The 26,685-nt window shown below is 43.4% G+C and overlaps 1 protein-coding gene across 1 annotated transcript in view; it reads right to left on the reverse strand.

The window, feature by feature from the left end:
• The window catches only part of RAMP3 (receptor activity modifying protein 3), an 83,382-nt gene that overhangs the window by 35,167 nt on the left and 21,530 nt on the right, over window positions 1-26,685 (reverse strand). The window contains exons 2-3 of the mRNA XM_044453777.1: window positions 2,967-2,996; window positions 1,546-1,675 (exon numbers count right to left, since the gene is read on the reverse strand). Coding sequence (XP_044309712.1) covers window positions 1,546-1,675; window positions 2,967-2,996 — 160 coding nt within the window. The remainder of the gene's footprint in view (window positions 1-1,545; window positions 1,676-2,966; window positions 2,997-26,685) is intronic.

Genomic DNA, 26,685 nt, shown 5'->3' on the forward strand with positions numbered 1-26,685 from the left:
TTTTTCAGCACAGCTTTAAATACATTTTTTCATCCCTCTCTTGTGGCAGGGGAAAAGATCAGAAGCTAACAGCTTGAAAGAGAGAACAATACTTTGACATAACTTCGTATTTCCTTGTAGGTGAAGAATGGGGGTAGAAGGAGGCGGACAGGTGGTACTAAGTTTTTTAGAGCTATTATCTGACAGATAGCAAGGCAAGCTAGAACAATTTGAATGTGATGGATTCAATGTAAAGCAGGTTTTGTGCAACCATCATTCAGAAGCCTGGATATAGGTCTACTAGCAGTTGGATGACATAAAGGAATAATTATTATTTTCACTAAAGAGTACTGTTTATCTCTCACAAAAGCAAGGGTTAGGCACTCAGTTCCTTACACTGGTGAACTCTTTGAGTCCCAGTGATAGATCATTGTCATGACTTAAATAAACACACGCCATTTCTAATGAGCCCAGTGAATTATAGCTAGGAGTGTGGTTTAAATTGTGAAAGATTTATGTGCCCTGAAGGGGTGCAGGCGCTTGTACCTTGAACTTGTAGGAGACAGATTCTAACAGGAGAAAAAACAGATCCATAACACCAGAAGAGTGTTCGGTGGTGATTTGTGACCTGCTTCATGCTTATACCTGGACCCTGAAAAGACTTCCAGCACAAGCCTATGCCTGTCTACTCAGAAGTAAGTCCACACAGGAGAGTGGATTTATTCAAAAGTACAACCTTTTGTGAAACGTATGGCTATGTAAGATGACTAAGCAAGGAGCATCCAGCTATTTTCATAAACAATGCTTAGTTTGGGAATTTTGAAATTATCATTCCTTAAAACAAATTGTTAACCTGCTGAGGTCCATAGACTTTCATGGGTAATCTGTGGGAACTGCATGTCAGTGATAAGTGGGGATGAACACAGCAGTGAACACGATCTCATGTGCTCCCTTTACTCTGGGCAGACAAGTTTCCTCACATATTTTAATAAAATTAAATGATTCAATTAAAAGGATCTTCATTTTCTCTTTCTGCTCTCTCTTTTCTCTCTCTGTCACCCATTTTCTTTGCCTCCCCCTTCCTCCCTGCCAGCAAAATGACAGATGCCTCTCATCAGAGGTGTGAATGGATCACAGGCAGACAGTTTGTGAAATCAGACTAAGGACTGCAGGCATGGAGGGTTGCTCACCCCTGCATTAATATACCAGTAGCTATTTTTGGCAAATCCACAGTATATATTTCATTCACCATGTCTTGGGGTGCTTCTGCTTTTAGCCTTCCAAAATGAGAATCAGGGAAAAGCACAGACGGGAAGGATGGATCTGATTGTACCAAGACCCAACAGCCTCAGCCAGCAGGACCACCGATCAGGAACGAGAGAACTTGTAGTTTAAAATATTTGAAAGGCTGATCTATGCTATAGTCAGGCCTACAGTTGCTCCTGCCCCTGTTCAGAGGACCACAATTTTCTCTGCATGTTGTGGCACCCATGATTTAAAAGGATGGCTGCAGTTTTCTCAAAAGTTAATGATTCCAGCAATAAAAAGATGAAGAACAAAACTTACAGGATAAATTCTGTTAGGTTGCACCATTTTTGAGAGTCCACCTTCTGCATCATCTCTTCAAAGGATTTTCCACACATGGGCAAATTTTGTAACATGAGGGATTCATTGCAGACAATTCCTTGTTGTGCACCTAGGACAAAAACAAAAGATCTTTTCAAATCAGTGAAGAAGGAAAAAATCACAATTTATCTGATAAAAGAATTAAGATTCTGACAACACTATTTAAGAAAGAATCAGTGAGCCTTCTTTAATCTCAGGACTGACTCAGATCTTGTAATGGTTACAGGCAACACTGCTGAGAGGTGCTTTATCCTTGGGATAAAACCAAGCACCATGTCAGAATGCATGCTGTTCATGCAGATGTCTAAGCTTTGATTCCAGCATCTACAATTAAAGACTGATAAGTAGCAGAGCTGGGAAAAACCTTGGAGAGCTGGAACCAGTCAAGGTATGCAAGACCAGGCAAGACAGAGATGTGGGTCTTGCACAGTGTAACAAATAATTTGCTTTTTCTATAATCATATCTTCAAATTTTGTGTAATCCCCACATCTACTTCTTATCCATTATCTAGTCCCGCATTCTAATTGAAAAACATTATACCAAGTTATATTCTCCTATAACTAAAAATTTGGCGAGCCCAGCTTCCCATTTAAAATTTTATGAGACCAGGAACCCTCTTGTATGCATGCAAAATTTGCCTCTATCCCAGAAAACATGGGTTGTGTACAAGATCACCCCATGCAGCAGGATCTCTTTGAGTATTCTTTGTGTAGCAGCTTCTGCAGCTGGAGAAGCTGCACGGGAAGAAGCCCACTTGTACCTCTGCAGTTAATCCATCGTGAATCTGGAGCCAATGCCAGGTAGATGCACTGTAGGCATGAAATGTGTAAGTGCAAACAACAGTGGGAAGGAAGGCGAATCTTTGTAGTGTCTTAATTATATAAATAAATCTGCACTGGTAGCTGCTGCCTGTACCACACATCGCTCTTTCTATAGAGATAAACTGTCAACACTGTATTGCTTTCATAAAATGTGTTTTGTGACTGCACTTGAAATACAGTTTTGGTTCAGTAGGGTTGGAAAAGGAGAAGAGAAGGGCAAGCAAATTATCAGGAGCTGGTGAAGGAAGAATGGCTACAGCGTTTGGGGCCTATTGGTTTAGGAAAAGAATGAGTAAACAGTGCTAAAAGTGCAGAGAATTGGACAATGTGGATAGATTGGCAAAGGAAAGGTTATGCTGGCTAGGACTGAGGAGAGACAAAAATGTCTGGAGGACTCCCTTCCTATAGTAACTGATCATTCAACACACAACCAAATCAGCCTTGTGAAGGTACCAGAAAGCAACCTTTTAAAAGCTACTAATTTTAAAAAGGCATTATGAAAAAAACCCTATGCCAAAAGAAAATATTAAGTTTCTTACCTGCCAATCCAATTGTCATTAGACCATTAACTAGAAAGAAAAGAAGGTAGCTATTAGAGATTCATCATTCCAAAACAATTACAATACACTACAGTAATGATAAATCTTCCACTTAAATTGTACTGATGTCAATAACACATGAATACAGTGAATTAAGATCTATCCCATAAGCCTTCTTAAGGCACTTGTACCAAATATGTGAAGGGGCCTCCAAGAACACTTTCACTGGCCCTGTCCTAACCTGTCCACACACATGAAGGCGTTGAACTCCAGCCAATGTAAAATGGGTGTTAGTCTGCATGGACAGCCACTATCATCATCATCTTCATCATCATCATCATCATCATCTCAATATCAAATCTCTCTGCATGTATGTATGTATGTATGTACAAATGTATATACAAATGTGTTTAAGGCTCTCTTCATGGAGATAAGACTCTGGTTGCACTTCCCCAAGAACTCTGATCCCATTTCTGGTCCGCAAGATCCATCAGTATGTCCATCCATGTGGGAAGAGAGGAGCCTTCAATTTGATGCCAATCCCAAAGTCCATGCATCTGTGTCAGCTTCTAAGTTGCAGTTATAGCTGGCCCATTCTAAGAAGTCCCTTCACACTCTTGATATTCATGGGGTACCATAGGGCTGGATTAGGACCCCAAGCAGGCTAGCTTTGGCCACCAGATCTGAAGCTCTGCATCCCGCAATACTGGAACAGGTAAACCAATATTCTGATGCAATATGGAACAGCTTCCTGGGTTCATAAGGAATATCCTTTGATATGTAAGGATGAAGCAAAGGAGTAAGAGCAAATCATCAGTTCAGGTGGACTGCTGTGTTTATTACTGTTGTTGTTGTTGTTTCACTTCTATACTAGCCAATAGCCAAACCTTTCTCTACCACCCAACAACTGAATTTTATAGGGTTTTTCTGCACTTTTGCAGTTTGTATTCTTATTTTGGCTGTAACCTATTTTGAGAGGCTTGGAAACTGCCAAATATCAGAAGATATTACAGAAATCATTTTAAAAAACTAATAGAATCATCTAGTTTGCCATAGCTTATGTAGAGTTACAAAAATATAAATTAAAAAATACAATGCAGAAAGCTTATGTAATACACTGTCAAATGTCAATGAGTATAAAACTTGCCTAGTGATGGGAACAATCCATCTGGTCAATGTTGAAGCCCTCATGGGTTTTCATGGCACTGGATTTCCACTACTCACAATGGTATTATTGTCTCACAGTTATAGAACACTAAAATACTAGCAGTGTAATCCTATATGTATGCAATCCTGTACATCCTTATGTACAAGCAATAAGTCTGAATTTTTATTCTAATTCCAGCAGGAAAATTCATTCCAAATAAACCAATTTTCTCATTCCAGCCAAAGAAAAATATGAATTATTATTCTTTTTTTTTCTTTTTTACAGAGACATGTTGCTGCTTAGTTTCTCACAGGTGTGTTTTGCTTAGAATATTACAAAACAGTATAATTTTCTACTTTGTCACCTTTAACAAGGTGTCAATTGAAACATGTTTGGCAATTTTATTTATAATTGGATTTTGAATAGTATTGGGTAAATCTCTGAGTTGCAATGTTCATAAATTGCACTGATAGAATAGGCAGCAATCAGCTGATGCACTGTTTTTATTGAAAAAGGCAGTATTTCATAACCATGTATGCGTGGCTCCTCTTACTCACACTTAGATACCACATTCAGTAAAGGTATCAGAGCAATGAACAAAAAATACATAATCAGATCAACAATAAAGTATAATGATAAACAACACAATAATAAAAATCCTAGTTAGCAGTAAAACAAACACATGCTACTATGAGCTACAGAGCACAGTTGACTGGACACACTTTAGAGAAAGCCTACGTGAAGAGAATGTTTTAGATAATCAGAACTGCAAGGGCCTGCCTAATGACTTGTGGTAGCGTGTTCCAGGCAGTGGGTAGTGCAACATTAAACATTTTGCTGGAAGTGCCCTTGAACCAAACCGCAAGAGCATGTGTCTCGCTCAGAATCAGATCTCAGAAGATTGCAGAGATCAGGCAGGGACATAAGGGTCTGTAGAGGAAAATTTCCAGAAGACTATTGTATTAGGTGGTGTAACACAATTGCCCTTCTATTCCTGCCTCACCCGTGGAGACTCAGTTGAGGCCCTTTGGCATGCAAGGGAAGCCTCTTGCTAATTAGGATAGTACAGCATTGGAATGCAGGAAAGTACACAGTGGAGCTTATCACTGTGAGAGCCAGGAACAGCAGATGTGGCTAGTTAACTGTTTTGGACTCTTAGATTTAGGGTAGGGAGAGAAGCCGCGCAACCCTGCCTGAGCGAGTTCCAGTGTGCGATCTAGCAGAGCAAGGAGGGTGACAAACGCCGGACAAGAATTAGGGACTTTTTCTTTGTTGTTCGTGAGGGGGAGCTCCCAACAGCTGATAGAGGGAAGCCAGCTTATTTGGTATTGTATTTCCTTTTTCATGTTATTATATCTGTTTACATTGTAGTGCCTGTTTTAGAATAAAATCTTTAGACTTTAATCCACCTGTGTGCAGATTGCTTCTGGATCCAACAAGAACCTTTTGCCCTTGGCAAAACAGGGTCTAGTGCAGCAGGCCCAACATTTTTCAAGTTTTGGTTGATCTTGTATTTTTCTTGTTGGGTTTCTATAGTTTTCTCCTACAGAAAGGAGCAGCGTCATGATAGACCTAGTGATCTTCTTTGAAAACCAGGTGGAAGTCATGACCCTGGCTGTAAGCAGTAGCAAAGACTCTATCATGGAAGGGGAGACACTAGCAAATCAGGAGAGCCAATGTCAGCTTTGGGTGTGCTGGATCTGCCCCAGTGTTAAGCTTTAGTCTGACAGTTAAGAGCCCCATGCTGAAAGCCTTAGTATATGTTTGCTGACCAGGGTGTATCTCCCACCACCCTATTCCACTTAAAGGAGCACAGGCCTATGGTTGAACTTTACTTCAACACTGGTGATGGGCAGCAGCCTCCACTGCACATAAAGGGAGCAGGCTAACTTAAGAAGTGCAGGGCAGGACACATGACGTAGACAGCTCTATCCTCCAACATGGACATATGGCCCAGGTGCTGCCTCCACTTCCTCCTCCTCCCCACCCAGCATCTGGTGGTTGGTGCCCTGGCTGGTAGGATTAATGAATTTATTTCTCAAATTGGTTTATATTGTTTTATGGATTTTATCTCTTTTGTTTCATTGTATTTTAAATTTTGTAAACCATCGATAGAGCCATTGGGCTGGTCCAGAAAAGCTTGAAATAAATAAATAAATCTGCTTCTTGAGGTGAGTGCCTCACTCTGCCTAGTGGTAGGGCTGGCCCTGACTCAGAGATAGCATCTCCTGAGACAGAATCCCCTGCAACAGATGGTCCTCACATTCTTCATTGCCTATTTACTGATAGAAGCAGTACACTAGGTGGAAATTGAAGAACAGACAACTGAATGCTTGATCCTAAGCCTAGGTTGTGCCGTTTTAACTATGGCTCTTCATCACTCCCCAGCAAAGCAATAATCCTTGGAGAATTCAGAGCTAGGAGAGTTTGGTTGGCACTGAGTCTCTGCAGGAAAAGTAGTCCTTTTCCAATGAATGGAGAGACCCATATTAATCAGCTTTGGGTTCCCAGATCCTCACCTTGGCTATCTTCCAGCTGCTTGAATATGTCCTGCACCGTCCACCACCCTTTCCACTGGGGATTTTGCTCATAGCTTGGGAATTGCCTGCCTAGCTGAGAGTGGTTGTCTGCCTCACCCCAGCCCCTGCACCCTTCAGCTGCAGGCACTGCCTCCTCAGAAATGGACAGAGAAGGAAAGCAGGCCCTGGCTGCATAAGCAGCTCTGTTCCATTGGAGGCTCATTTTACCATCACTGTGTGTTTGTATTTTGATAGCTTTTTTCGTTGTTATTTTAATTAAGTTTTATTTATGAATGTATCCCACCCTGACTGCCGTTTTTCTTGGGAGAGAGGTGGGGTACAAATCAAATGAGTAAAGCATCAGAGGTATGCATCTCTGCCAGGTATATAAAGGATGAAAGAAGGAACTATTTTTCAGTGCAGCATGTGATGTGCAATATTGAGCTGGGTAGCTGGGTCCTTCAGAATACATGACTGTGGAGTGGTTAAGCAATGTGGATTGGTGGCATCTGACACCATCAAGTGGGCCTCGAATGTCAATATTGAGCAGGTTGTGAGTCACTATCAAGATGACAGAAAGGTCCACCTTTCAAATTCCAGGAAAGAAGAATAGCTGAAGAACTATGGGGAGATGCAGGGTGCACTGTGCTGTATTATGTCCGAAAGTGCTATTTATCCTGATGGGTTTCCATATTTGTATCATGTGTAGACTGATTTTCCTCTTTTATCATTAGTTTTTCAGCAGTTGTGTTACTGTAGGTTTTGAGGACTTGTAAATGTGAGTTATTTTCTAAGAAAACGTTAACAGCATCCGTAAAAAAAAAAAAAAAACTAAAGTCAATCCTTCAAGCCAAGGAGGCTCCAATACTTAATTCATGAAATGTGAATACAGGGAAGGGTTTGGAACACAACATAGCAGGGGTGTTGAACCTCTTTCAGCCAAAAGGGTTGAATTCTATTTTGGAGACGCTCTTGCAGGGGAGCTGCATTCCGCTGGTGGCTGAGGCTGAATGCAAAAGGGGTGGCTACAGTGAGTAAGGCTCAGGATCAAAATACCGAAAATACCAGCATATCTTAGCATTAAACTTTTCCTGCCAGGAATGAAGCCTCAAGAGAAACTTAAGTAATTAGCCCTCAGAATGGGGTGAGCAGGTGGGGGAGAAAGGAAGCCACCAAATGTCTTAGGTCTGAGGACAGTGGGAAAGGGAGCATGGCCCTCTGGATCACACACTAGCATCACACTGGGATCTCAGGGTGGCCATATTTGACCCCCAGACCTGAGGCTGTACACCCCTGCAATATCTAGTCGGAACCCAGTGTTTATCCTAGCCCCTAGCCCCTGTCTTACAATATGGTGAATACAATTGAATGCATTATCAGTGCTTCATTGAAGAAGCTGGTTTATCCTGAGTTAGACCTTTCTCTGCATTGATGGCAGTGGGTCTCCAGGGTTTCAGCTTTCCCAGCAATAACTGGAGATACTGAGGATTAAACTTAAGGCATTCTGCATGCAAATCATGTTCTGTACTGCTGAGCTGTGACCCTTCCCATAATCAAAGGGCATTTCCACTTGCCAGAAACATTTTGTTCTAATGTTGTGATGGGAAACCACTTGGAGGCAGGTATTGCAAATTGATCTAACACCAGTTCAAGGCCTTGGCAACTTCTTTCTGGCTGGATAGCCTCAATGTGATACAGAAAGCATCTCAAAGGAAACCATTTTGGACCTGTTCTTAATAAAGAGCAGCAACACACAGTCCAAGAACTTCCAAGCTGTTAGAATGTTCTGTTTGGAGCTTGTGACACAATCATAAATTCAATTTGCAATGGAGATTTGACCAGAAGGCTAAAAGGAGAACCAAAGCACTTCACTCTGCCTTGGGTATGGTTGACCAGGCAGTTCTGCAGTTCTGCCTGATATCCCAATATGATGCCCTAGTAACTGATTGATTCTATTAAATTCACCTAAATTAAATATAGCTAGAGGTTATGGGACTGGAGGTTTCAGCAGTAACCTACTTGCTGAATGATCATAAATGCAGATAGCTCAAGTTTCTTAATTAAAGTGCTAATTTCTCTTTTTTTTAAAAAATAGATGTTTGAATTAACATGCCAGATGTCTGCTGAATTTTATTGACACTGCTCCATAGGCGCATATAAAATATTCAACATGGATAGATGGAAAAACATAGAGTGGACATTAGCAGGTATTATGGAAAGTTGAAGCCTATAGCTACAATGCTATGAGAAAGAAGTAAAACAGCAACAGCAGGTAGGTTGGAATACTTAGCAGAGTGGGAGAAAGGCAGGATTAAGCATGCAGAGACAAGAGAAGGCCTGGTTTTAAATTATTGTTTAAGAACTGAATACCATTGCCACTGTCTATGTATTTGGTTGTATTTGGTTGGCTAGGGTTGGAAACAGAGTGCTGAATTGGATGAAGATTACAAATTGACACATGGGAACTGAGCTCACATAGGCCAAACAACTCCCTTGCCTTCATATTTTCCGCTACTACATCCTTTTCATAGACTGCAAAGTACGGAGGCTAAAAGATACGGTTTGGTCAAAACCTTGTACAAAGTACAGTGGTACCTTGGCTCACAAACTTAATCCGTTCCAGGACTCTGGTCATGACCCAAATTGGTCATGAGCCAAGTCAAATTTCCCCATAAAGGTCAATATAAATAAGGTTAATCTGTTCTGCAACTATTTTTTTAGTCACAAAAATTTGAAGCAAAGTGACAAAGAACAACAAAGATCGTGGCCATCTCCACCCCCCAGCGATCGTGCAGGGAGGGTGGGGGGAGACGGGCGCAATCACAGGCACGCTGGGGGGGAGGCGGGCACAGGCGCACTCGGGCAGAGAACACAGATGCAATTGTAGCCATCTCCCCCCCCCAGCACGAATGCGGCCATCCCCCCCCCCCCCACAACACACCCAAGATCGCGCCCATGCAGGGAAGGTGGGTGCGCTCGAGATCATCACCTGATGCAGAGTTCGCGACCTGCAGCAAAATTTTTATGAAATTTCTGTTCGTGACCCAATTTGGTAGTGAACTGAGGCGTTCGTGAGCCAAGGTACCACTGCATACTAGTGGTTCTTCTCCCTTTCTTCCTAGCAGACCAGGACAAAGACTTTTTAACAAGAAGGCCTTATTATGCTAAGCTGACCAGCTAGGCTGGCTTTGTAGTGCAAAAGAAGAGCATTACAGAAGTCAATAACTGAAGAAACAAGCAAAGTTAGAATACTGACCATTAGGGAAAGGCAGCTTATTGATAACAAGTTGACTCCAAGCTGGCTCTTGGCAGAGCAGCGAAGCAGCAGAGGCTGGGAGAGTGTGCAGAAGGTGGTCAGGAAACTGGCGAAGGCAAGGTAGGAGCTGGGCAGAGGAGTGGGGCGGGGGGGGGTGACAGGAGCAGCAGAGAGGAAGGAAGACGAGGCCAGAGAGGCCAAGGAAGAAGCAGGAAGAAGAGGGGAGGGGCCAGCGGCCTCTGCGGCTTATAAAGTGTCCCGTTAAGGGTGAAATGACATGGGCATCATCCCTTGTCTGCGAGGCAGTTTTTAATTAAATTTCTTATTTTGTCTGTGTGTGTGGGATTTTATCTGGGAGAACTAGGCAAGTAAAGGGTAGTGCAGGACAGACACAGCGGAGGGAGAAGGTAGGGCATGAGAGGGGTTCCCAATGGCAGGCCAGGAGATGGTCTTGGTAGGAATCACAGGTGTTGCTGCCCGCTGCAACACCTGTGACATGTTCGCCCTTCTCCCTCAGGAGAGTCAGGGATACACTTGCCCTCAGTGCAAGCTGGTGTCCCTCCTAGAGGAGGAGGTGAGGTGTCTGAGGACCAAGAGAGTTCTCCAGGCCCCCCAGGAACAGTCCCCCTCCAGATAGAAGGTTGAGGGAGGGGCCGCAGGAGAAACAGCTGGGGAGACATGAAGCCATGTTGCCCACAGGAGGAGGAGGCCAGCACAATGTGGCCAGGGGGGCGCTGCAAGAGAAGCAGGGGTCAAGGCATGGTTGTACCTCCACAGAGAAGAGACAATGGCAGGTGATCATCATCACGGACTCCCTACTGGGGGACAATGAGGCAGCAGTGTGTCGCCCTGAACTTAAGGCAAGGGAGGTCTGTTGCCTGCCAGGTGCACACATCCGGCATGTGATGGACAGAATAGAGCATCTTCTTCCCTCCAGGGATCACCAGCCGCTTCTGGTGATCCATGTGGGGATGAATGACACAGCCAGGCAGGGTGGGCAGGATCACCAGGGACTTTGAGGCCCTGGGAAAGAAAGAATCTCAACGGACCTAAAGGCTCAAGTGGCCTTTTCCTCTATCTTGCTGGTCCGAGGATTTGGGCCACCCAGGGAAAGAAGGGTTGCTGAGGTGAATGACTGGCTCAGGCTGTGGTGCCAGAAGGAATGCTTTGGTTCTTCAACCACAGCATCAAGTTTCTTGTCAATACACTTCTGGCAAGGGAGGGGTTGCACCTCACAAGGATGGGAAAACGTCCTTCGGAAATGCTCTAGTGAGCTTTGTCAGAAGACTTTAAACTGAGCCGGGGGGGCGGGTTCAGGCCCCCCAAAAGCTTGTCCTGATTGGACAAGTGAAGGGAGAGAATTAGGATTCAGAGACCAGGGTGTTAGAGGTACTGCATGGGCTGACAGGACTCCCATGAAGAGGGGGCTGGCATCAGGGAAGATGGGAGGAGGGAGGAGGCTGGGGATCCCAAAGGAAGCAAGCTGTTGAAAGGAGTTGAGGTGCATGTACACCAATGCTAGGAGCATGTGTAATAAGTATGAGGAGCTTGAAGCTCTCCTGGGTATAGGAGGGTATGACCTAGTGGAGTTTGCAGAAAGTTGGTGGGATGAGAGGCAAGACTGGAATGTAAACATAGAGGCGTATCACCTGTTTAGAAAGGACAGGAAGGGAAATAGGGATAGGGGCCTAGCTTTATATGTCGGGGAAGGGGCACAGTAATTATGGGAGATTTCAGTCTCCCAGATATTAGTTGGGAGACACTATCAGCAGTGACAGCCAGGCCACGTCGCTTCCTGGATACTATAGAGGGAGGGTTTTTCACACAGAGGGTCCAAGAGGCAACAAGGGGGCGGGGGAACATCCCTGACTTGGTCTTGACCAACAGGGAGGAGTTAATAGATGGGGTGCAGATTAGGAGAGCTCTGGATGCAAGTGATCAGTCCATCCTTTGCTTTTTGATCAGGGGAATGGGAACATGCAGCAGGTAGAGTACTAGAAGCTGGAACTTCAAGAGGGCCAACTTCAGAAAGGCTCATAATAGCAAGAGATCTAGTAACCCTAGATGGAGAAGGGAGGTTGGGGGCCACACAACATGGTTTCCACAAAAACAGGTCCTGCCATACATACCTTGTGGGATTCTATGACAAGGTTTCAAGGTGGCTGGATGGAGGGGACACAGTGGATGTGGTTCACCTGGATTTCAGCAAGGCCTTTGATAAAGGCGTTCAATGTGGATAAGTGCAAGGTCTTGCACTTGGGGCATAGGAATCAGATGTCCTCAGTCATGGGACCTGCTATACTCTGGCTCATGGATGGAAGGGCAACCAAATAGAGTGACCCATTTATGCATGCCTTTCTCTTCCAGTGACTTTTCCACTGCCATCTGACATTAACATTTATCAGGAAGCACTGTAGCAGTTTTTACACAAATCACATTTACCACTGTTGAGCACTTGCTCATGAAGACAGCGCAGGTTCACACAGATTTGTTCCACAAACAAATGCAACTGCAGGAGAAGTAGTAGGCTGTGGAATGATAAGTGCAAGGAAATGTCTCTTTTTTTAAAAAAAAGTTAGTTGTGTAGAGGTTTTTTAATCCATTCTGTCCACATTTGCAGTCCAGGCTGTCCAGCACTCCATTCACATGGCAGCAAACCAGCTGCCCACAGGATCCCGCAAGCAGGATGGGTGCAAGAGTCCACATACCCAGGCTCCTCAGTAACTGGTGTACACAGGCATACCAACTCAGATAATAGAGGGAGCACATAGCCAACAAAGCTGGTATCCCTTGACCACCTTCTCCTCTCTGAATGTCCAATCCTCTTTTAAAGACATCCAAATTGGCGGCCATCACTACTTCCTGTGGCAGTGAATTCCATAGTTTAACTATGTGCTATGCAAAGAAACATCTCCTTCTATTGGTCCTGAATTTCCCAGCTTCATAGGATGACCCCAGGTTCTAGTATTATCCTAGTATTTTAGAAATAGTGCAAGGCTCTGTTGTTATTATTATTATGGTATTATTCTTCTCTACATCCATAGTTTTAAAAAATCTCTATCATGTTTCCCCTGACTTGCCTTTTTTCCAAAGCTAAATAATCCCAGTTGTTGTAGACATTGTAGACATTCCTCATTGCTCCAACCCCTTCATCATTTTAGTTGCCCTTCTCTGCACTTTCTCAGGTGTGGTGACCAGCCCCGTATACAACACTGTAAGTGCGGTTACACCAAAGATTTGCATAAGGAGAGTACACTCTTTATTTTGAATTCCTTTTCTAATTATGCCTAATATGGAATTTGCGTTTCTCACAGCAGTTTCATACTGGGTTGACATTGTCAATGAGTTTTCAGCCACAACCCCAAGATCTCTTTCTTGCTCAGGCACTGCTAGCTCAGATCCCATCTGTGTATACTTAAAGTTGGATTTTTTTTTGCCCCAACATTACTTTACACTTACTAATATCGAACTGCATTCACCATTTTTGATATCCTTTCTCCCAGCTTGGAGAGATCCCCTTTGGAGCGCATGGCAATCCCTTTTGGTTTAACCACCCTAAAAGTAAACTTGACCACCTCACTAATTACTCCTAATTTCAGATTATTTATGCACAGGCTAAAAAGCATTGGTCCTAATTCAGAACCTTGTGGGACCTCACTGGTTACATCCCTCCACTAAGAGAAATTAACATTTATCTCCACTCTCTGCTTTCTGTGCTTAACCAGTCACTAATCCATAAAAGGACACCCCTTTTTGTTCCATGATTGCTAAATTTACCCAGGAGCCTTTGTCAAAAGCATAATATACAGTACCATTACTAAAAGAATAAGATACAATATAAAATGATACTGTCTATAGACCTGCCATTGTGTAACATGTAAAGGTCATACGCACTCAAGACAAAAATCCTGCCACTCAACAAATCTCTTCCACTGCTCTTGAAGTGCAGAAAAATTGTTATCTAGACTGTCCATAAGTAGGAGTGTTTGCTGATGTCAATCAGAGTTTTATTCTCATCCAAATCTTAATTTGTCAGAACATACATTTAGGAATTCTGCCATTTAATTCTGAACATAAATAATTACATCTCCTGCTGCTGGTCCATCAACTGCTTTTCATTGTCATGATTTATGAATTTTATTAAAACTCCCACAGGAAAATCCAGTTTTTATTTGGTCCATGCTGTGACCAAATTATGAAAGAGGCAGTGTTTATGCACCCTTAAGAAAGAGGCAAAACTTCCACAGACACAGACACTTCCTCTAGTTCTGGCAACAATGGGAGAAACAGTGGTTGGACATCATCTTAATGCAGAACATTGAAAGCAGGATGGAGACGTTTGTCCCCTGCCAGGCCAGCCACAAGCCAGGCAATGCCAAGGAGCTTGTCTGCTTTTCCTGAACTGATGTGAAAGAATGTGCTTCCATTCCCTGACATCACACTGGGAAGAATGGCCTCACCCCCTGATGTCATCCTCTTTTTCTCAGTGTGCCCCCCATTCCCACTGTTATCTCTGATCTCAGCTCCGCTGCAGAAATGCGGGTTGTTGTATGCTGGGAAGTGAGGCTGCCATGCTCTACACTCCTGCTGATATCTCTGATACCAGGTCAGAGATAGCCATAAGGGTCCTGCTGCAGGCCCATGCAGCAGAAATCAGAGATAACAACAGAAAATGCCCTCTGAGAGAATGCCTCTAGGGACTGGGCATGGCAGCTAAGTCCTACCACCTGGAGGAACCCCAAGTGCTCATGGGCCAGATTGCAGAGCCCGCCGAGGGCTCCGCATCCCCAGTGGACACAGCATGGTTTTCTTATCAGCTCCTGCAATCTCTTTTTAACTTGGATAGCATTTATAAAAAGTAAAACAAAGGCCCATGACAAGGCAGTCCCAAGAGGGAAAATTTAACACTCAGAGTCTAGAGAATGGAGAATGGCCTGAGAAAGGGAGGGCAACATGAGGAGAAGCAAGATGAGGCTGGAAATAATGAGCAGGAATCCTCTCTGTGTCCACAATATATTGATGGACCAACCAGGTAAACACTAGGCCACCCTCCAAAGGGAATGCAGAGCAGATTCCCTTATAAGGCATTAAGAGCTCCTCCTCAGCATCTCCCAGGGATGCTGCAGCTGTTGGACTAGATGACCTATAGGAAGATTTCCAGTTATATGATTCAGTGCAAAACACCAGAAGCACAAATTTTCCTCCAATTCCCCACACTGCTTTCCTCCCTAGAGTGGCCATGGGGAGACTCCAGCCTGTGGGCCAACTGCAGACTGTTGACCAGCTCCCCATCTCACTGCCCCTCAGCAAAGGCAAAAAAAAAACAAGAGAAGGCAGCTCCTTCCACTGCTGCCACTTCAAGTCACTTGAAGTGACTTGGAATGGTGGTTTTACGAGCCTCCTCTCGCACCTCAATTTCCCAGGCGGCCACCTGTGACACAGGGCCGACTTTCAAAATGTTTACATGAAAATCCTGTGCCAGTCTTAAGCACTCCTTGATTTTCTCTGTGTGTGAATGAGAGATAGAGAGATTAATGTCTATGTGTATGAGAGAGAGAATACTACGATTTATGTATTTATTTCATGTCTATGCCACCCAATAGCCAAGACTCTCTGAGCCCACTTACTCTTGCTTTTATCCCACCCATTTTTTTCAGGGTTCCAGCACACCACTGGCACACACTCCCTGGAAAGGTTAGGACAAAAAAACATGTCCCGTGGACCAAAAACTGTTCTCTACCCCTGAGCTAGAGGCTGGATGAGAAGTAAGGCCAGGGCCCACTGATCACCCAGACTCCTTATGTACTGCAGCCAGTGCTCAGTGTTTCTACCAGGTGTCATTGGAAGCAGGCGTGGAATGGCAAAGCAAGCATGGTGAATGATGCTTCAATATGTGAGCTGTGCAAAGAGCAGAACTCTCCCCTAATATGTAGCTCATATTAAGTTGAAGCATTCAAAGCACTGCATCCTTTATCTAAATATTCCATATGGAATCCTATAAATTAGGGGGTCAGTATTATTCTCATAACATCCCTGTGGAAGGTGAGGTGAGGCTGAGGGAACTGTAAGGCCATCAAGTAGGTTTTTGGCTGGGGCAACTTCCCTGCTCACACTCCAAGTGAAGACAACAAGTGAAGACAACACTCCTTTGTGAAGACAACAAAATGGACTCTCCCATTCCATACACAGGACATTGAATTGTTCCTTGATGCTGCAAATTGGACTGCATCCCACTCCAAACCTGAAAGTAGCAGGGCAGTTTAGCAGGCACAGGGCAGGCTTTGTGACCCACAGCTCTCTCCTCCACCACTTTGCTGTTTGTCCCCAGAATTGAAGGAGACTGCCACACTGCCTAAAGAAAATGCTGGCCCTACTGCTTGGCACTGCATTAATTCTCCTTGGCATGTGCTTCAATAATGGGGGAATTGAAGCACTGAATGGAAATGCATTCAGCATTTATCAGGCTTCTGCACATGAAACCAAAGGCAGTGCCACCATGGATCGGTATAACTATACATTCCTCATTTGAAAAGAAGAACATCCCTATAGCTACACATTGCAGAAAATATGTGCCTTGAAAACCACCTGCTGTCTTCTAGGCAGCATCAGAAAGAAAACAGAAACTCTTCATATTTTTAGAGGTGCACAAAGTAAAGTTATTATAACATAAGAGAAAAGAGGCTGCCCATTTCTTTAAGCAAATCACATAGCTGTGTCCTGTTTGGATTATTCTCTTTTGTTTTGTTAATAATTGCCCATTATGTTATTTGACTTTCATGAGCGAATAAGCTCAGTGTGGGAAAATAGGTAGAACAATCATAACATGATATGAAAAGGCCAAAGGAAATGAGGCAAGTGAAATTCACAGACCAGGATAATGAACATGGTACAAAGCAAGGATGCAGGGCATAAACAGAAACCCTCATAGAATAATGCAATGAAAAATACAAGTGGCACAAATCAGAGTAGCAAACAGAAAAAAAAGCAGTGATCCAAGGAGAAAAAATGAGAAAAATAAAATATAACTGCCACAGGGAAAGCAAATAGAGTATAGTACATCATTGTAAAGATATGCAAATAGGATTTGGTGTGTGCTGCAATTCCATAGGCCTGGGAAGGGAAGGTGGTGCCCACCTCTCTGATAAGCTTGAGGCACTCAGGGAGTGAAAGGGGACAAACAAGGTGAGCTGAGGAGATGGCACTGAGTGATCTGAGGATGTCTTCCCTAACTTTTGTGTGAGATATGTGTATGTTGTAGTCTTGGAGAGAGGGGGCTTTTTCATTGAGGTTGCACATGTGTGTAGGATACCACAGCAGCCATTTTGTGGCTAGGCAGGTCCATAATAGCAGTCTCAGATTCTCAGATTTCCAAACATATCCACGGGCCCAAAAATGTTGGGTCCCTCAGCAAGACTTAGATGTCCCTATGCAAAGTCAAATGCAAATATGGTCCAAGGAAAGAAAGCAATGAACCCAGTCAACACTGAAATGACTCCATTCTCAGCCAGTGATGGACTGGCAAAGCAAGATAATTAGCATCCATGAGCACCTAATGAGGAGTCATTTCTGTTAGCAATGAGCTAACCATCCTCAGTTATTCTTTTTCAACCCAGATAATGATTCATTCCACATAAAAAATCTAATTGTGCAGTTTCATACTGGTGACTTGAAGCTGCTTTGCAGGCATATGGCAACTTTCAGGTCAGGTACTAAATATCCAAGGAGACCAAAATGCTCCTGAAATGCTCTCCAGAAGGGAGATTAGATGGTTCAGAGATCGCTGATGTCTACATGCCTGGCAGCTGCACCTCTGTGCATTTAGGAGGGACACTACATGTGTACCAGTTGTATGCCCCAGTCAGGGCCTTCCAATACGGAGGAACAAAATGAATGAGTGCTGACACATGTGGAGAGTTCCTTCTAATGTGCTCCAAATATATGGGTGGTAAGGGGTACAGCTTCACAGCACATTGGCAGCAAAGCTAGCATCCATTTCCCCCACAGGCCACCCTCACCCAGGGCTATCTTAACACATAAGCCTAATGGGCACTTGCCCGTGGGCCCCATACTTATCTGTGTATGTTAACCCTTGGAAAATTGGAAAACTTCCAAAATTAACAGTAGTTGTGGTAGGGGCCTCAGTACACTGCTTTGCCCGGGGCCCATAATGCTGTTAAGACAGCTCTGCCCTCACGCAACCTGCTCAGCAGGTTGTCTAATTCCATGTCCCTTAGGTTTTAATGCCTAGTTTCTGCCCACTGACTCTCTTGCATAGGAATAGTCAGGTTTGCCCAACATACATGATGGAACTACTGTCATATGAGAATTTTTTAGAGGTGCTTCAGGTCAGTAGAACAGCAGATGAGGGTGTAGGGGTTCAACTTGTTCCAGATAAGTTTGCACTCTTCCTGAAGACTGGGGGTTTTCCTTGACCATGTTGGAGCCTGGAGATCTACACAGCAGGTTGATGTTGAATCTGCAAAGCATAAACCTCAGTGATCCTGCAGGGTCTGCTGAGATACTGTAGGAGCCCCAAGTGGGCCAGAAGGGGGAAAGTGAAAGAGACACACACCCTCCACAGGGTCCAATCCTCTGTCAGGAACAGGAAAATGTTAAGCACTGTTTATAGTTAAAATTCCCAGGGGTTTTAATGTGTTGTTTGAACCCTCCCTATATCTGCATTTAGACATAGTCTTGAGGTAGAGGGTAGGGAGAGACTTGATGGTTTCAGGCTCTACATTAAGTCAGATTTTTTTCTATGTACCATTCCTGCCCACAGTGCTTCTTCCCCTATTTAATTTTACATACAGGTTAATTAAGAGAACTCAAAAGCTTGCTTACTGTTTCTAAGGTTTTGGGTTGGGATCCTTCAAAGCTGAAGTTTGATTTCCTTTTTTTTTTTTAATGACCCACGATGACTTCCTCTTTTCTTTTCCTTTCTTTTCTTTTTTTAGAAGAGGGTATGGTAAGATTGAGGAACTCTTCTCATGTTTTTATTCTCCACTGACTCTTCATGTAATTGTAAGCACAATCCTCTGCAAAAGCTGAATAAAATTCTATAGCAACAAAAGCTGTACTTTGGGGGGTTGTGGAAATTTTGTGAATGATAGCCATTCAGCAAGTCTTTTTTAACCTGGCAAGGACAGAAGAAGTTAAGTTTGTTTCCATCTCCGGGGGATCTCACCGAGTGGGTGGAAGTGATATGAAGAGCCAGACCAGACATGAGATGAGAGATCAGTGACTGCATCTTTCACTTGGCTGCTGGAGGAGGGCTGGAGGTTAACAGCCATGTTTGGCTGCAGCTTTGACTGACAAAGCAAGATCAATCTTCCCTTTGTGCCCTGAATAAGCTGCCCCATGAGCTAATATTATCCAGCAGCGGAGTGGTGGGGGGAGAGAACAGGTACCCATGTAGCTGCTCTGAAATGAAAAAGAAAAACCAGAGACTTCTCACTCACATTGTGCCTAATTGAGCCTCAAGGCTTGATACCAACACACACACTTTGAATGTTAGAATTAAAATGTACTGGAAAGACTCTGAAAGTGAGGAGGATTTCTGCTAAGGTGCTACCTGTGTTGCTTGCAAAGAGTATCACTCAAATCTAGAACAGCACAAGGCATTTAAGTTCCATGTAATGTACTCTCATTGCTGCAAGTGAATTTTAGCCTATTAAGGGAACAAAGCTTGTTGCTCATTAGGCAATGTTCCATGAAAAGGTGCACCCTTAGACCATGGTGAATCACCTGGCTGTAGGATGCAGGGCTGTAGAGAAGAATGAAATGGGTCAAACACATGTTATCCTAATTAGTAACTAACCCAGTACATGATGTGATCATCTCTGCAATTCCTAGATTTAATATAGAAAGTATACACAGGGACTGGCTGCCTGGCAGAAAAATGCCAAAATTTAGAAAGCGCTCTCTCCCTCCCTCCCTCCCTCCCTCTCTCTCTCTCTCTCTCTCTCACACACACACACACACACAGAGAGAGAGAGAGAGAGAGAGCGAGCGAGCGAGCACAGGTCACAGCTCTATCTAGTATCTTTGGCTCTTCCACTGATTTTCCCAGAGAGGTTTGCCTGGAGCCAACACTGAGTGCTTTCCACTGCCAAGTGAAGACCTTTTTCTCTTCCCAGGCATTTCAGTCTTTCAGTTTTTAAATCTGTCTGTTAAATCTTTTCAATGTTGCAATGTTGTTTTGTTTTGACTTTTATAATGTAGTTTAAAACTTCTAAACATTTAAATTGTATCTTATTCTGTATGTCATGTTTGTAATGATTGTGAACTGCCCAGAACACATTGGTCACTGGGTGCAATTAGGTGGTATAGAAATGTAGTAAGCTTTAAATAGTTTGACAGTTTCTAAATCCACCTTCCCCAACCTGCTGCCCTACAAATGTGTTGGATTACAAGTCCTATCATACCTAATGACTATGCTGGATAGGTGGGATGCAACTGGCAGCTCAACACATCTGAAAAATGGCAGGTTGGATAAGGTAATTTTAGAATATATGAATAAAGACCTGATCAAAAAAAGAGGCTGAGACTGGGAGCTGCTCATTTCTTTTAGGGCTATTGGTGCAGTCTATAAATTCAATATATATATATATATATATAAAATAATAAATATGGTTGCTATGGAGTCTATTAAGAGCTGTGGCATGCTGAATGGTCACAACAGAGATTTCTGCACAGTTGTTTTGTTTTATTTTCTGTAGAGATCCCATCCCATAAATAATTTTATTTACAACATTTTTACTAGGGTAGTTACATATGAATGCCAAAACAGATGGAAATGCATTGCCAAAAGAAAACCCAACAGCAATTTGCATTTTGAAAAATGGCATGTGCTATTTTATATGTTTACACAGATGCCAATTCAGAAATAATTGTATAATTTAAAGAGAAATACAGTATATGTTGCCATTGTATAGAAGACTATGAACAGGTCACCTGCATGTCTGCTTGCTTAGATATTAACTATTAATGAGCATCTTAAAGAATGTCTTATGATTCTTTTTCTTTAATGTGGAATTTGATTTCCCTTCATATACAGGATGTTTTCAAATGCAGGACTCTTCTCTGGCAGCCCTTCAAATAAAAAACTGTCTTCTGTAGAATGGGACCTATGGCCACTCTATTTTTTCACCTAGCAAAACTTGCAGGGTAACTACCAGATTAATAACAGAATATTCCCTGCTGCTGGACTAATTTCTCATGGCTTATATCATCTTCCTTCCAAGCTTTGCTCTAACCATAAAATTAAATCAATGTCAATGTTCTTTACAAAAATAATTCCTTAAATAACTTAAGGCACAATCCAGCCAAGTTAAGCATGTTGAGATTGTTCAGGAAAAGAGTTAAGCATGCCCTTAGCTTGTTTCCCTGAAACCGATGAGATTTAAGTGCCTCTCCTTAATTTGATTGCATGCCAGAACAGAATTATGTGGGAATATGAGCAGCCCTCTCATAGCCTTCATTCCAAGTATTGTTTTTAAATACAATGTATGAGAGCAAATTACAATGCATGTTTTCTTAGAAAAGCCCTGCTGTTTCATGGCTGTATTGTCAGCATATGCCTTGCCTTTCCTCCACTTTATAGCTCTGTCTTAATTTCTATTTAACAATTTTTAATTGCTTTGACTGGGCGTAGAAATTCTCTCAAAAAAGGCAGTCTCGTTTCTGTTGTTTAAAGAGCACAGGGCAATTATGTTTTGGCTTCTTTTAGGCAGTGTATTCATAATCAATATTATGTTGTGGTATAGGTTTGTTTGCATTAGATTTATTGTAAGCTGTCTTGAGGCGTTTGTGGTAGACAGGTTAGAAAAGCTTTTAATAAATAAATAAAATAGATTTTACTGAATATACAGTGTGTTTTAGAGAATGAGAAGCCACAATTGTTTTTTGGAACTAGAAAAAATGCTTTCGGAACAACCAACCACAATGGAATATCATAGGCTACGGCGGAAGTGAACCAAAGCTGTGCATGGAGATGCCTATAACTGTAATAAAATGTCAGAGTTAAAGTTCACTAGCTGATGATTGTTGTAACCCCCCTCATAATCAAGCACGTAGCCAGGGCATGGCTCATCACGAGTATCAGGGTGTCCTGTTCGCATGAGAACAAGTACACGAACACGGATGTGCACGCTACGCAAAGCTGACGACAAAGCAGGCTACGCTCCAGCATTACCAGTATCACCGCAGACGTTATGCCCTTGTACCCACGCTTGCTTGCTTTTGCATGAAAAATGTGCAAAATGTGCTCTCCCCTATTGTTTCTCTGTTGTTCCCCTATTGTTCGCTGTCATTCAAGCATAAGTGTAAAAGAGTATAAAAATCAAACGTCTCTCCTCTGCCTGCGACCACACTCTCACGAGTGCATGGTCCCTGCCGGCAGGTAAAAATAAATCTCTCTCGATAATTCCAACCAGTCTCTGGTCTCGTCCGTAAAATCTCGCCATACAACAATGATTACCTAGCTTTAGGTATTCAGCAATGCCCCATGGTTACAATAAAATTACAGAACTTGCCCCCTCCCTCTAGCAAACTACTAATAGATAGTGGTTTTTGGAGTGATATTGGAAAAATAACCATTTTCTCATATATCTTCAACATAAAGTTGATTTTTTAGCCAATTGCACTGCTTGACAACTTTAATAAAGAAATTACTCAGTGTCTGATATGATATGATGTGAAGCAGAAGTAAATCAAACATCAGCACCTTTTCCTAAGTAAAATCCAAGTATTGACAAATGTAAAGTTAGTAAACGTGAAGACCAGACATTATCCTATTTAAAAATCAGCCAGCAACATATTTGAAAGACATCTGAGGAGCAGAAAAGAGAAGTAGGGGAAAGACTGTGGTTTATAAACAGGACACCAAACAGGACAATGTTGATCATCCTGTGTGGTACATTAACATACACAAGTTGCAATTCTCTTGGCGTTTTTCAGTGGACAAAGGTCACTACGATAAAGCAGGAACAAGTGACATGAAGGGTAGATATGCATAGATCTAAAGCAGGAGAAAGGAATACAGTAACACAATGCCGTAAGAAGTCACATCGCATGTCATTTTCTAGTGCAAAACTATCAAACCAAAGAGACTGGCTGTGGACACTTCCAGCAGGCTGCTACCTGAGCTAGCAAAATGCAGTACAGAATATGCATGCACTGTGTTTTGTCTTGTTTCTCTTCCTGACTTAAACTTTGTTAACAAGTGTCATGGTACCATCCCATTTCATATATTTGCAATTTACCAGGAATGTTTTAAATATAATCAAATATAAAGCTTCTATTTATATAGGTACTGTGCTGTCTGAGTCTGAGAGTGAACCAACCAAAATATCTGTTTCCTCCACTATATGAGAGGAGGTAGCTATATGAGGTTGGAGTGGAGGTTCAGAGCTATATGAACCTGATGGTTTCTCAAATTGTCTGATGGGCCCACAGCTCAGAAAGGTTGTTTACCCATGGAGTAAGATAAGTAAGGCAAGTACTGAATCCCTGCATGGTGAGAAAGGTGTCCAGCATGATCAATATCACTGCAAGAAAGGAAGAAACAGCTGCTGCCCATTTCACAGGGAAGCAAAGAGGCTGCTAAAGGGCAGGTGGAGATTCAGCACTGTGCAAGAGTATTTTCAGGGCAACAAGAACACATTGATCCGGATGGGCTTGTAGGCAATCCTGCTGATACAAGCTGCAGGGCAATACTGAGGCAGAAGTAGGGGCAGCATCTAACAGAGCTTTCCCCAATCTGGTGCTCACCAGTTCCAGATGTATTTGACTTCCAACTCCCATCAGCCTCAGTCTGTATGACCAAAGGTCAGGAATGCTGAGAATTAGTTCAAAACATCTGGAGTCCACCAGGCTGAGGAACACTGAAATACAGTCTTCATTTCTGCTACCATGGGCTGGGAGAATGAGCCAGCAAACTGGCCAGAAACTAACAGACATACAGAGACAAATAATTGACTAGACAGGCCACAGTATATTGATGAAATGTTTAACTGACCTTATATAACATATCAGATTACAGGAAAATTAGAATATTTTGTAAACATTCCAGCATAACTTCAAATGCCATTGCAACAAATGATCAGAGAAAGATTTAACAGAACTTGATTCCAGGAGGGGTGGAATTAAGCATCACTTAGAAGCAGGCAATACGTGACAAGAATGGTAAGGCATTCTTGAAAAACCGGAAACCACAGTTCAATATCTTAGTCAGCAGGACTTAGCATTTAGAGACTTTGAATGATGATGCTAGTAAAAACTGATCTGGTCATGGCAAAGAATTCAGTCATTGCTTCCCGTGGAGATGGATTCATCATCACCACCACCACTTCGCTGAGAAGCAGGCATATACAGTGGTACCTTGGCTCACGAACTTAATTTGTTCCACGACTCTGGTTGTGACCCAAATTGGTCGTGAGCCAAGTCAAATTTCTCCATAAGGTTCAATGTAAATAAGGTTAATCCATTCTGTAACTATTTTTTTTAATCAGAAAAATTTGAAACCAAGTGACAAAGAACAACAAAGTAACAAAGTACTGTACAGTACAGTGGAGAACGCTAACCTAGGTGGGGGGAGGTTATTGTTTTGAGGGAGAGTCCCCCTCCATAAAGACACAGGGGAGATCTCTTTCAGGGGTTTCCTCTCTTCTTTGTCTCTTAGCTGCAGGGTCAATTTTGGTGAAAAATCTGTCTATAGACACTTGTTTTTTTCCTGCGCTGCATAACCCTCCGGAAATGAGAGACCACATTATTGTTCATCAGATTCAACACTCTGTTCATTACAGTTATGTTGGGGTGGTGCTTCTCAAAGAAATCCTGGCACAGGCGTGCTCCTGCAGGAAAGACGGGCACAATCTCGACCATCTCTCCCCCCACAACTAGCACAATCATGGCCATCTCCCCACCCCCCCAAGATTATTTCAAAAGTTTTGGGGTGTTCTTAAAACATTAATGATCACCAACAGGTACAGGATGAGAAACCAAAGTGGTTTATTGGCAACATTAATTCTCTGATGCTAGATATTGATAAAAATGAATTGTAGGTGAGTATAGCTGTTCAGCTTCAATCAATACTTCCAATAACAAAAAGGGCTTTGAATCTGCAAAAGTGGCAAAGCTAAACCTAGCAGATATTTCAACTGCATGTATTACCAATCAGCCATTGCATGCAAAACAGAGAATGGCAAGAAGTTATTATCTGGACCTAGAAGCTGATCCAAAATACAAATCAGCTTGTCAAACCATGTTCACTAAACAAACAATTCCTTGGCAATTTTTAAATCTGGGTTTCTCCAAAGTTTTGCTGTTCCATGTGACCGCCTGGGTATCTGGTTCAACACTGTTCACGCCCAGAAGGGAGGGGAGGGGGAGTCGCGTTGGTTTACTGAGCCTCCATCTCTCTCACGGGTCTTCCGGTCCCTTCGAGGCCAGGGCTGGAGTGCCTCTACTTGGTGTTGGGCGAACGAGACAGATTGGATATTCTATTGGTGTACCGTGCACCCTTCTGCCCAGCAGTCTCCCTATCTGAGCTGACAGAGACCGTCTCGGACCTGGTGTTGAGGACCCCCAGGATGTTGGTCCTGGGGGACTTCAATCTCCATGCCGAGTCTGGACTGACCAGGGCGGCTCAGGACTTCATGGCCTCTATGACGGCCATGGGCCTGTCTCAACACGTCATCGGCCCGACCCATGAACGTGGACACACTCTGGACCTGGTTTTCTCGACAGGGCAGGAAGAGGATGACCTGAGGGTGAGGAACTTATGTTTGACTCCCCTGTCATGGTCAGATCACCTCCTGGTGAGGTTTGTGCTCGAGAGCGGCCTCTCCTTCTATAAGAGTGCGGACCCGATTGTATGGGCCCGCCCCCGGAGCCGGATGGATCCAGATGGATTCCTGAAGGCCCTGGGGGAGTTTCCGGCTGACAAGACTGGTGCTCCTGTCGAGGCTCTGGTCGAACTGTGGAACGGAGAGATGACCAAGGCCGTGGACACGATCGCTCCCAAGCGTCCTCTCCCACCGGGCAGAGTCCGCTCTTCCCCTTGGTATACACCTGAATTGTGGGCGATGAAGCGGGTTGGGAGACAACTGGAGCGTAGGTGGAGGAAATCACGGGATGAATCTGATCGAACACACTTGAGAGCCCACTATCGGGCTTATGCTGTGGCGGTGAAGGCGGCAAAAAAGAAGTTTTTTTCCGCTTCCATTGCCTCCTCACAATGCCATCCGGCGGAGCTTTTTCGAGTGGTACAAGGCCTGGTTCGCCCGGGTCCTAAGGAAGATCCGATGCCACCCTCAAAGGCCCACTGTGACGACTTTGCCAGGCATTTCAGGGAGAAAATCGCTCAGATTCGTCACAAGCTGGACTCCACTAATGAATCAGAGGTCTCTGGGGAGACGCCAATGCTACCGTCTGGTCCAAAATTATTGGAGGAATTTCAATTATTGCGGCCCGATGATGTGGACAAGGTACTTGGACGAGTACGTCCCACCACTTGCCTATTGGATCCTTGCCCGTCTTGGTTAATAAATAACTCCAAGCACGGGATTGAGACCTGGATCTTGGAAGTGGTTAACGCTTCTCTGAGGGAGGGTCGAGTGCCTGCCCCTTTAAAGGAGGTGGTAATACGACCAGTCCTGAAGAAAGCGTCACTGGATCCAGAGATGGCCACTAACTATAGACCTGTAGCCAACATCCCGTTTCTGGGCAAGGTGTTGGAGTGAGTGGTGGTGGGACAACTCCAAGCACTCTTGGATGAAACTGATTATCTGGATCCTT

Source organism: Varanus komodoensis, unplaced genomic scaffold, assembly GCF_004798865.1.
Source record: "Varanus komodoensis strain SLA01 unplaced genomic scaffold, ASM479886v1 scaffold10, whole genome shotgun sequence".
Lineage (NCBI taxonomy): Eukaryota > Metazoa > Chordata > Lepidosauria > Squamata > Varanidae > Varanus > Varanus komodoensis.